Source organism: Rhipicephalus microplus, chromosome 4 (assembly GCF_043290135.1).
Source record: "Rhipicephalus microplus isolate Deutch F79 chromosome 4, USDA_Rmic, whole genome shotgun sequence".
Lineage (NCBI taxonomy): Eukaryota > Metazoa > Arthropoda > Arachnida > Ixodida > Ixodidae > Rhipicephalus > Rhipicephalus microplus.
The window spans coordinates 105,990,155-106,002,647 of NC_134703.1; the positions used below are offsets into that span (position 1 = coordinate 105,990,155).

At 43.5% G+C, this 12,493-nt stretch overlaps 1 protein-coding gene across 4 annotated transcripts in view; it reads left to right on the forward strand.

Moving 5' to 3' along the window:
• Window positions 1-12,049, forward strand: part of LOC142814560 (uncharacterized) — a 45,741-nt gene extending 33,692 nt beyond the window's left edge. For all 4 annotated transcript variants that reach the window (XM_075893443.1, XM_075893446.1, XM_075893444.1 and 1 more), the window contains 4 exons: window positions 797-882; window positions 3,470-4,013; window positions 9,802-9,892; window positions 11,719-12,049. In XM_075893443.1, the coding sequence (XP_075749558.1) occupies window positions 797-882; window positions 3,470-4,013; window positions 9,802-9,892; window positions 11,719-11,902 (905 nt within the window). In that variant the 3' untranslated portion in view covers window positions 11,903-12,049. The remainder of the gene's footprint in view (window positions 1-796; window positions 883-3,469; window positions 4,014-9,801; window positions 9,893-11,718) is intronic.
• The last annotated feature ends 444 nt before the right edge of the window (window positions 12,050-12,493 follow it).

The window sequence follows — 12,493 nt, forward strand, 5'->3', positions numbered from 1 at the left end:
CACCATGCGCGCGCAGTGAAACTATTCACGCGCGCACGGCGTCGAAAACGATGAGCGAACGACATGGACACCGCGGAAAACTATTCAGTAAAGCGCACTCTCATGTGGAGCGCGGCCCCGCATATGTAACGCTAACTAAAGGCGTGACACTGTCAGCGCGCAAAAGTAGTTTTCCTTTTTTTTTTTTCTTTGAAGGAAGGCACACACCCGCCCACGCCAGTTGTGGGCTGCAGACCCGCCTCGCGCTCATCCACCCTCGCCCAATAATGAGCGATCACTCTCGCCTGGTGCACAATGCGGGCCGCCGTCACTTCGCGCTTCGTGGGCAGCGGGGCTGTCGTTGAAGATGCATGCTTGTACCAAAATGCAGAATAAAATTCCCAGATCGTTCGTGGGGAAAATCAAGGTGGTCTCTCACTGTTGCTTTGTTACATAGAAGTCGCAAGCAAATACATGTGCTTCTATGGAGCAATGGCGGGGAATAGAAAAACTTCGTTATATCGAGGAATTCGTTATATGGAGGTTTGTTATAGGCTGGTTTAGCTGTATATGAATGCATTGTACCCTCTGTGTAAAACAAATGTAAAAAAGAGACAGCCTTACGTGAAGCCTTCATTGGTTCTGGTGGTTGTGGAATAAATACCCTGTGTAGGACAACGTATAAAGTTCACATGGATAATCGTGTACTAGTACAAGTGCCAGGTGCTTTACTCCTTGCAACATTTTTCCTTTTATGCACGGCTTTTGCCCTCTGTGCACGACTTGGTGTTGATGCTGTGTCCTTGCTGCCTTTCAGAGATCAAACCTGCCAGGGTAACCCCAGCGGTGCCTAAGGAGTTTGCGACAAAGAAAGTTTCGGTCAGCGTGCCATCTATTGCCGAGGTAATAACAGTGCTACCAGACATCTTTCAAAACTACAGCTCTGAAAGTTCCCGAGACCTAATCCATCCACCATGCATATTACTGATGATAACAGGTTCTACTTAGCGGGACAACAATTAATGTGCAAAATGGCATGTTTAAGAATTCTGGCCAGTTAATATTAATCTGAAGCCCCTCCTCCCTCTTCATGTGCTCTCTCTTGTTGTGCCAGTGGAGCTTGAATAAGTCAACCAAATTATTGGGGTTTCTTGAAGCAGTAAGCTGTCGAGGAAGAAGAGAACTGGGAGCATGCGGATTCATGCCTCGATTCTCGGACGAGCGAGGCAGCACACTCACCGCGTTTTTGCTTTAGTGTAGTGTGGATATTCTTGACTGACCATTCACGTTATCAGCAGTTTATGGTGTAGTCTAAAATAAAATTTTTGAAAATTTTATCCCGCATAATAGGCGCACCCCGAACTTGGCACTGGAATTTTTGGGGTGAAAGAAGTACGGTATTATGTGTGGTGTTGTTTTCAAACGCAGCTCACCCAAGGAAAAAAAAAAATTCAGTTGAAAAAAGTGCAGGCTTTAACGATATTTTTGTGTTCAGTCGAGAAACCACTTACTACGATAGTTCAGAGGCTGTGTCACTTTACAGTCGAGAAGGAGCATGGGCATCTACGTACAAAACCACATTTTGCTGTTTTTCTATGGCGCAAGATGTGATCTTCTCGTTGTTGGCAGAATATTACATTTGAAAAGATGTAGCGCAACCACAAGTATGACTCGTATCCAGAAGGCTTGTCTTGAAAGCAGATGGAAAATGGTATATTTCGTTTGAATACGCTTGTATTGAATATCTGAAAATATCTGACCTCTTAGCTTTGGCAAATTTTATATAAATGTTTTCAATGCTATACATATTCGACTGGTATTTTGAATTTTGAGTCATTCAAACACTACTAGTAGGTATTTTTGCAATATATGCGACTGTTCATGGTTTGAGTGTATACATTAAAGTGGTTAGGCTCTTGCTTCAGTTTCAAAATTTGAGAAAGGAGTGCCTTGCACTCTTGTAAAATTTGGTCCTAAACAATTTGTGCGGTTGTGTAATAATTGAATCATTGCATTGAAATTGAATGAAGGGAACAGTGCTGTTCAAACAGCTGATAGCCAATGTACAGGAACTCTTTCTGGCATTTGCCAGTAGTGAGCCAGCATTAGCCATCACTCAGCCAATGTATCAACACTACCTAGTGGTAGCCAAAGTCGATAGATTAAGACATCGCTTATTACTAGGCTTGTGGGAATATGTTAATGCTTCAAATATTCGTACGACTAGTTGAGTTTTCGAATTCACTTCAATTCGAATTTAAAATGTCGAACATTTTCGAAGTATTCGCAATGAACGAATAGATGTATATTAATCGAAAAGTAACCGCTTGTAAAGTTGGTTTCACTGCAATGTAGGTGTGCTAAATAGTGAAAGCACCTATCCAGGGAAAATTCGCTTTGCCATGAAGCCACTCTTCGTATTTAAAGGGGCCCTGCAACACTTACTGAGCTTGGTCAGAAAACGCTGCCGATCGGTAGTCGAGGCTACCGAAGACACGCGAGGCAAATGTTATAGCACAGCACGGGGTCTGTAATTCACAATAAGTTTTCAAAGCTAAAAATTGCTTTCTTCCATCGGCAAATGACACAACAAGCTCAAAAATCACTTGTCACAGCCAAGAAGGAATATAGAGCTCTGGTCGCTGCCATTGGCTGATATGAGCATGGCGTGCTCGTTACCGGGGCCACCGCGGGAGGCCGCCCTTTGTCCTCGAGTATGTGTGCAATCGCACTGAAAAGCAGGGTACTAGAAGAAAAAGAAAAAAAATAGGTGCTCAAGATCACAAGGTGCGTGTGATGTATTTTCTTTCGCCGTGCCATTCCTCCCTGCTTAGCTTCCAGCTATTTCGCTGGCACGAGAAGAGATAATGCAATTGCAGCGTGCGACAAATTTTCGGAACTCCGCTCGTACCTGACTGATTCTAGAAACTTTTTGGTGGTAAATTTGTGAGGCAGCAAGCATGTTTACTGGCTCTATAGCTGCTTTAAAAAGTGTTGCAAGGCCGCTTTAAAGGAACATGTTACCCTCAAATCAATTCATTTCATTAAGCTTGTTATGAAGTTTTATATTCTCCAAGTATAATGAATTTTAAAACGTTAAGTATCTTACAGGTTATCACTGGCATCCTGCCCAAACTACTACTCAAGGTTGTTTCAACTTCCTTTGAACGCAAAAAAAAAAAAGGGCATTTGCATAGAGCCCTCATTTCAATTCAAAAGAAACATTGTGCAGGCTAGTTAGGTCACGATAAATATTCCCATTTTTTTTTATATGCATGCATACCATTCGAATTCGATTCGAAATGATTCAATCAAAATCACTATTGGCTTGAAATTTGCTTCGAACCTAAAATTCACTATTCTCACAAGCCTAGTGATCACCATTGCTGCTCACGTTGCATGCGTACAAAAACGACGTGACTGTCTGTCACGGGAAAAACTGGAGTATTTATCATGGGTGATTCATCACTTCTCTTTGTATTTGTTTCAGTTGAAGGATATCGAAATGGCACGTTTCCCCACAATGGGAGACTTGTCCTGCAGTCTTCCTGATGCTTCGAACCCAGCGTGCCAAGAGTGCCCTCCCACTATGGCGGGAGCCGCCACCAGTACCACCACTAAGACTGCCAGCTTTGCCAACTCGTCCCACCACGCCGGCGCGCGGCCCAAGCAATCAACAAACTTTGCCGTTACCTTCGACAGCCGGCACGGTGGTACTGTCACTGCTCCGGTGTGCACCAAGTCACGCAAGGTCACTGCACCAACCTGGAGGAAGACCCCTCGGATATCCCTGATGTCCAAGAGTAGCCGGCTGGTCACGCAAAGCAGCAGGCATGGCTGGAACGCGCCAGGCGGATTGCAGCCTTGCAGACTGGTGCCCTACTACATGCCGCCTTATGGATACGGTGAGCCGATGACAACAATTTGCAAAGACCTGCGTCAGCAAGACGCTGCCGCACAGACGGATGGAACCACGACCGCAGACAGCGCAGCACAAGTGGAAGCCGCTGCACCAGAAACTTCTGGAGTGCCTGGTACAACATCGATCATCTCCTTAAAGCTCACTTTTTTGAAGCATTGATACCATATTGGCCAGTTTTTAGTTGCATATACCGTATTTACTCACGTAATCCTCGTACTCTCATAATTCTTGCACCCCCCATATGGCCCAACGAAAATACAATTTCTTCTTTTCCTCGAGTAATTATCAAACCCCTTAAAATTGCCGCAATAATGTCCGTCTGCTCATTCCAGCTACTGATGATAATAGCGCGCGCCATCTCCTAAGCATAGAGCGTACTATTATTGTACTGAGATTCAATCCAATCCGAGTCAAGCCAAAGTGGCAAGTGCGCGTTGCGGCGTGTTTGATACGCTGTGTCCCTAATGTTGTTAGGTTATGGGGCGATAAGGGAGCTACACGGCTGCTTTCAAGTTGAAAGTGATTGATCATGCACTAAACAACGGCAAGAGGGCCGCCGGTAGGCCCTTTGTGTTCGCTACTAGTGATGGCAGCTGAAAACCACCAAGTCGCGCTGGGCCTTCTGTGTGCCTAAGGATTGATGGTAAACTTATTTCTTCAAAAGGCAACTGCGGATGATTCTGTTAAATGGCCATCAGCCTAATACTGACATCTTAAGCTTACCTTTTGAGGGCTCCTGTTGAGCGACGAATGCTACCGCAACGCCCACAAGCTTTCTTGTATTCTAATTCTCGACTATTTGCTTGCACTTTTCGTGTCTCAAATAAATTTTGCCTTATTTTGGACCTTTGCCTATATTGTTGAGGTAGGTTTAATAAGTACTTTGCAAGGCTTGCTGTTAGTTGCTTGCATGAAAAAACCGAATAACGGCCACTTGTGTTTCCTTTTTTGCTCTGTACGTTTTCGCTGAAATTTTTCCCCGCGTAGTTCTTGCACCCCCCAACTTTGCATCGGTTATCCGCCAAAAAAAAAAAATGTGCGAGGATTATGCGAGTAAATACGGTAATATCTCACTGCAGCAGACTCTTGATTATGCAAACTTTCAGTTAATTCGAAAAATCATAAATTATTGGCTGGCCCCTTATATTTTCAATCTATTTGAAAGTCGCATACCGTAATTACTCGCGTAATGAACCCACCTTTTTTCTGAGAAAAGTTGATGTCAATTTAGAGGGAAGGTTCATTACAGAAGAGAAAAAGGTCACGGGAGTTTTAACAGCGGAAATTCTGGGTGACGACTTTGTTTGTTCACGACAAATCTTTTTTGTAGCTCAAAGCTGTTATTGTTTCGTCCCGTAACAAAAGTGCATGGATCAACACCAATCTGTCGTTTAGTCCGTCGGTTCCAATGCTTCAGCGCATGCTGTTAGTAACCAGCCGTGTAGCTAGCGTACCGGCCGAACACGGCCTGTGCAGTAGTTGTCCCAACTAAGCTCACAACGACTAACCCAACAACAAAAACGCAGCATTAGATGGCGTCACACAAATGTTGTGGTAGACGTTGCAGATGCACAACGCGCCGTCGGCGCGGTGGGTGCAGTTGCGCTTCGCATAGGTCCGAGAGAGCGCGCGTGCGACGTGTTCCATGATGCAGCGCGAGCGCCATTTTGGACGCCAGGCGCTTTGTTTTTGTGCCGCTGTGCTTGTGTGGCGCTATCAGCAAAGAGGTTTCTCCTGCATTCGGCAGATGGCGCTTTGTCGTACAAGGCGTGACTTTCAAATTTTGATTGACATCGTCCGCGCTCGCGCTGCTTGCAACTGTTTAGCATGGTTGCAAAACTATCTAGTACACTCAAACCTCGTTGTAACGAAGTTGAAGGGGAGCCACAATTACTTCATTATATCCATTATTTTGTTATATCGACTATAACAGTTTGTGGCAATGTATGCTCAAATGGGCGCGCACCTATAAGCATGCAAAGAAGGAAACCGCCTTGCGGCCTGATGTACTGCTAGGCGACCACGCGTTCCACGAAAAATAAACCCAGTCGAATCTCCTTAATTCAAACATTCGGGTAATTCGAATTCACGCTGATGTCCCGTCAAAGCTATGTGTATTCCAATGGGTGAAAATGCCCTGTAATTAGAAGGTGCAAGCACTTGTGACGGTTACTTTGAACATACCGCGCTCCGAAAATACTCTCGGCACCATGTCCAATCCCGCGGCGGCACCTCTCAACGCTGCGCGCAAAGAAGGAAAAAAAGAAAAGGAAAGAAGACACTGTGGCGGGTTGTTTGCTCTCTCTCAAATACCGATATTCGTGGCGCCTGTTCCACGCTTCTACCTTTTCCATCTTTGCATGTAGAGACGGCCTTCTCCTTTCAAGGCCGCGCGCGGAGAGAGAGGCAAAAAAAAAGGAAAGAATGCTGTCGCGGAGAGTCCTCCTTTCTCGGTGCAGAGGGTGGTGGTGGTGGTGGTAGTAGTAGTAGTAGTAGTAGTAGTAGTAGTGGTGGTTAGAAGAGGAAACAGGCACCCAATTTCTGCAGTTCTGTCGGGAGCACGGTGCAGTGCCTCAGAGGGTAGCACGGAGACGCATGGTAGCAGCGGAGATGCAGTCGTTGCCATCGTGAGAGGAAAATTGCTTTGCACCACGGCACTGCTTCTCGGTCATGTGACCCGCTGAGCGCTTCCTCAATCCTCTCCGCTGGCTGTGTGAGGAAGGCGGCTCTCTCGGCCGCGTGGAGCGTAGCTGTAAGGCCGGCGCGGAAGTTTTGAAAGAGCCGTGCTGAACGAGCGTCAAACTCCACAGAAAGCGATATTCAACACACTATGGTCGTTTTTTTATAGACTACTTGATAGACTAATTTAGTTCGTTATATCCATTTACTGATTTTTACTTCGTTACAACGAGGTTTGAAATGCATGGTTCTCGAAGGAGTTTTCAAGGGGAAGTTTATTTACTTCGTTATATCAATTATTTCATTATATCCCATTACGTTATAACGAGGTTTGAGTGTATCTATCTAATATCAATATACTATATTGCATTGTTATTTTGTGATATAGCTTGATTTAACGTTGTTTCGAAGGTTAACGGCACTGGCTATCGTGCCAAAATAAAATGAATGGATTCATTAAAAAGTTTTTTTTTTTTTCAAGGAACAAGTTGGGGGGTGGGTTCATTATGCGAGTGGGTTCGTTACACAAGTGAATTCGGTAGTTCAAACTACCATGCTGCACTAATTTGGTTGATTCAACCTTTCAACTTGTCTATGCCTAGAATATCTGCTTCCTTTGTTGTTTCTAGCTCAACATTCACATTTTTTTTTCTTTAAATGTCGGAAATAAAGCTGATTGCCTGGCTATAAAATGGTCGGACTCTAGCCAGATTGCATCCGCAAACAATCGCATGCTGATTGAAGAAGAAAAAAAAACTTAAATATGAAACGACCTTGCCTTTTTCTTTTGCATGTAAATTTTTTTTGTCACTTTCGCTGCGGCACATAGGTGTCATGTGTGAAGTGTAACAAGACGGGCAAGGGGCAACCAGTCATCAATGGATGTAACGCATTTCGCAACACACTCATGCCCGCGTTGTGGAAAAACAAGCACTAGTATGATTGCTGACGTTTAAAGCTTTGCTGGCAATCATGCAGATCTGTCTATAATGTTGCTCTAACGCTAAGAAACAATAAACACCACTTTGCTATACAGTAGACAGAAATCCGTTAAACTGAACTGCTGCTTGAACGGAACAGCTCTGCCTCCTGCACAATTGGTTTCGTACCTGAATTCGGCACCCCTGTTCATCTCTCAGTAAATAAAACTCCTGTTTAACAGAACACGTTTTTCTGGTCCCTTCAAGTTTCGTCAAGTCTATTGCACTTGGTTAGAAGTTGAAAGCAGTGTGGCTTCTTTCCGTCATCAGTGGTGTCACTGTGTCGATGTAATGTTGTAGCCGACCGCTTTTGCACCTACAGCCAATGCTTGGAACTCAGCTTCTGTGAGTGCAACCGCACTGTAAAGTAGTTCCTTTGAACATCTTCATTCTGAGCAAATATAAACATTTTCAATTTCCTTAGATTTCTATTAAACTCAAACCTCATTGTGACAAAGTTGCATCTTGCAGCAAAATAAGTTCATTATATCCGAAAATTCGTTATAACGGTGTATTCCTAGCACTATATCAATAGCAAGATTATTTTTAATTTACATCATTATATCTGAGTTTATCATATTGAGGTTTGTTAGACTACACACGTGAAAGAGTTGTTAATTGTAGCTTTATTGCTGACAGGGAATTTCTGCTCCTCTGAGCTTTTCCTCAACTGCTTGATTCAGGTTTTGCACATTGCCGGGTCTTTTCCGTCAAGCGGTTATGGCCACCTGTTGCCATCACTACTCTGAAAACAGGAGTATGGGTCAACGTACACCGTAGACGCGGTGGGACAAGGCGGCAAAACGCTTAATGCTTCGTAATCGAGACAAAACACTGGCAGATGATCATCACAACCACTTTGTATTACACAGGGTCATAGGTCGGTAATAACAGGTGAAACTCACTCAGCCTCGCTCAAAAAATGTACTTCGCACTTGGGAATTACTCGGACTAACACTTGCCAGTCTTTTCTTCACCCGGACTAAAGCTAGCCAAATTATTTATGACTTGTACTCACTAAGACTCACACTAATGGCCCGATCTGAGTCTTGGTGAGTCCATTCACGAGCGAGAGAACAGTCTTTCATGAGAGAACAGTTATTGAACATGGAGATGAAACAAGGCAGTTGGTTCATGACACAAATAACTCAAGAAACATACAGCCCCTAGTCTGGTTGTGTCTGTTTCTTTGTCGCCGTTTTTTTGCGCTGCTTCTATTTATTTGCATGATAAGGATGCTGCGCTTGCCGATGCCACGCTCGTTGCGAGTCGTCGTCGCTGACTTTTGTCGATGTTTTCAAGCAGTGTGAAATCCTCGATGCTATCAAGGGCATTGGATATGCCACACTTCTTAAAAGAGCGCACAATCAAAGTTTCTAGAATGTCGTCTCATGCTGCAGCGCCTTTTTTCGTCCATTCCAAAGTCTTGCCCGGCTTGAACGTTAGATGACTTCGCGGCTAAGATGAATTTCTTTTTATAAGTGGCACTATAATGACTGGCACCATTGAGCTGCGCCACACACAGACCACTCGAAGTGCGACTCGAAGTGATAAACGGTTCGCCTCAACACTCGCCACAAAAATTAAAATGACGGCTTCACGTGTGTGCTTAAGCCAGATGTTGGCTCTGCTACTAACGACAATACTCTCTAGGTGGCGCCAGTTGTGCACCACTTTTCTTAATAAAAAATGGCACATTTTTCAATATCCTTGACTCTTAGCAGGCCCTGGAGTTTGATACAAAGAAGTTTGAAAGAACTATCGGCCTAGATTCAAATAAGTATGCTATATTAACATCTTTTATGAGCATGCTTTGTTAAATTGAGATTAAATATGGTGTCCTGTGGACTTGATCTGATGTAATGTTAAATTGCTTTTATATTGAGAATCAAATTATGTTAAAGTTTCTTACGTCGATGTTAAACTGTACATTTATGCACTAGATAAAAAAACGTCCTTTGACAACCTCTGCTTATGAAAAATCATTCAGAAAGTGACGAAATCACATGATGGTGCAAGATCATTGTAAGTAAAAACATGTCACTCATATGTGGCAATCTGAGGCTGTGAAGAATCGTTGAGGCCTTTTTCATGCTTAGAAATTTCACAGACAGCATATAACACCTTATCTTGATTTCATTGTAAATTGAAGAGCACTCGTTACGAAATGAATTTCATGTGGTAAGGTGTACAGTCATCGCTGTGTTGTGTAACATGAATATTGATGACTTCACATTTCAGAAGAAGAAGCTACTTCGGACCTCGACAGTGCATATGTGGCAATTGAGATGCCCGAGGCAAACAGCGAGTCAACACAGCCAGCTAGCACAGAGTAAGTGCTTGTCAGGTGCCTGTATATTGAATGTACGTTAACCACTTAATACTTCCACTACGCTTGAGGCTTGACAATTTTTTGCCCTTGAAAAATGTGACAAAGGCCAACGTTTTTACTGTACCAATTGCTGGCAAGCCATGAATTAATCCTGGAGCACTTTGCAGTAGAAGCATTTGCTGCAAAGAAAATAAAATGCCAACTCCTTTCATTGCGCCTCTTTTGGTGTTTGCGATGGAATTGCTCATAGATTTTCCGATGGAATCACTTATGGATCACCTGCCTTGAAACCTAGATAACAGTTACATTTCATTCTGTTTCAGCTTCAAGGCCCATTTACTTGTGCTAGTTAAAGCACTTTTTTTTCTTCCTAAATTGTCTGTAGAATCAATTATCTCTCATCATTTCAAGGTTGTTCGACAACCTTTCACAAAAAACCTAAATCCACGCATGTGTATTACGGTTTTGCTATTTCTGCCACACTACAGTAATCATCTACTTCGCATGCTTTCCTCGCGCAACTATCACAGTTTCGTTACTAGTACACGGTCACGAGCGGCATGCGCTTTGTAATGGCATTCTGGACAGGAAAGTGCCGAGCGCCTGGCCTTCACAAGAAACGCGAGCAAGTTTGATGACGAGAATGTGCATTTCCTTCTGTATACATGCTGTAATGTCATTTGTTTTCTTGGTTGTATTAGCTATGTCTCCTTCAATTCTTTTTCAATTTCCATACTGTATTGCATTGAGTAGCCAATTTTGGCAAAACTGACCTTCACACCACGATGCAATTCAGCATAGAAAGCGCATGAAATCCTGTGTGAGCAAGTGATAGATGGTATTGAAGGGGTCCTGCAACACTTTCTGAGCATGTTCAGAAAACGCTGGTAATGAAGGCTCCAGAGAAAATGCGAGCCAAGTATTATAGCGTAGCATGCGGTATGAAATTCACGATAAATTCTCAAAGCCAGCTCAAAATTGCTTTCTCTTTTCTAGACAAATGATGATATTAGCTCAAAAATCGCTCTTCTCAGCTATTGTATCATCCATTAGTTGATTTGAGCATGGCATGCTTGGTAGTTGCTCTGGCGGCCACGGGAGGCCGTGACTTGTTCACACGCGTATAGGTGATCTCACTGTAAAGCTGTGTATTTGAAAGGGAAAAAAAAAGCGAAAGAAAAAGTGCTCAAGGTCATGAGGTACGTGTGACGTATTTTCCATCCCATTCCTTCCTGCTTATCTACCAACACTTTCGTAAAGATGGAGAAGGGAGAATGCAACAGCAGCATACGACAACTTTTTGTAGCTCTGTTGTACTGTACGGATTCTATAATTTTTCGCGGCAGTGAATTTGTGAGGCATTAAGCTTCTTTCGTAAATCCATTCCATGGCTACTTGAAAAAGTGTTGCAGGGCCCTGCAACACTTTTGTAATATCAGAACTTTTCTTATATCAGTTTTGTTAATTACTAAAAACTGGCCTTGGCGTTTCGGGACCCATTCAGACCTATTTAAAACCCACTCAGAAGCTAGCGACTTTTATTTAGTGGTTGTCCCCCTCTCCACCATCATTCTTCCCACTGTTGTTGTAGTGGGAAGGATGGTGGAGAGGGGGACAACCACTAAAAAACGTCGCTAGCTTCGGAGCCAGCTGGACAGTCACCCCCAAAGCATAAACCGAATAGGTCCCGATAAGTAAGGCCAACTTAAGAAAACTCAAACTAAAAGTAGCTGGAGAGTTGTATAGTTTTTACTCAGCCAGGCAGATCCGTCGAATATGTTTACGCTTTCTATCTCTAAATTCGATTTCATCTGCTTTCTCTCCAGGTCTGCGACAGAGGCTTGTGTGCTGTGTACTGAAGAGGTGTACGACCTCGAGGAACACTTGAGGGCCGTCCACAAGCAGCAGCCCTGCCCCGTCTGCAATTGCCTGTTCGAGACTACGCTGCCAAGCTCCTATCTGGAGAATCACATTGAGGATCATTTCTTTCCCCTCCTGCCCTGCGAGTAGAGCCAGCATTGGCCGGCTGCACGTATATTCAACTAGACCACTGGTGATGGCAACACGATGTCCAAGCAGACATCTTATCTCTGCAGTTTCTACCCATATTTCAGCATTTGTTTTGTGCCATTAAAAATGGTTCAGTGTTTCTTGTCACTTCTAGCAGTTTCAACAACAGCATAAGTGATGTGCGGTGCACATAAGTGATGTGCATAAGTGAATTGCTGACACATTGTTTTAGCTCTCTGCTGAGCGAAGAAGCTTAGGCAGAGGGCATAAGTGATATTTGCAGCATACTAATTACCCTATTGACAATATTCTTTAACAATTGGAGTTATCAGTAGTTAGAAGTGTGGTAGCATATTATAACATGTTTACATGTCCTGTTTATTTCTCAATTGTAATACGAACTACATCATGCATGGCATTGATTTTGCCATTGTGCTTATCAATGTGCTGTGTAAATGTCTGTTCGGACATCTTAATACGCATTAGTGTTATCTTCCCGTGGTTGTTGTGCTTTGCCTTCCGTTTGACCATCAAAATGTAGGTACAGGCTGCATTATGGACCATTGCTCTCGCCTTACCATTTTGTTTTCT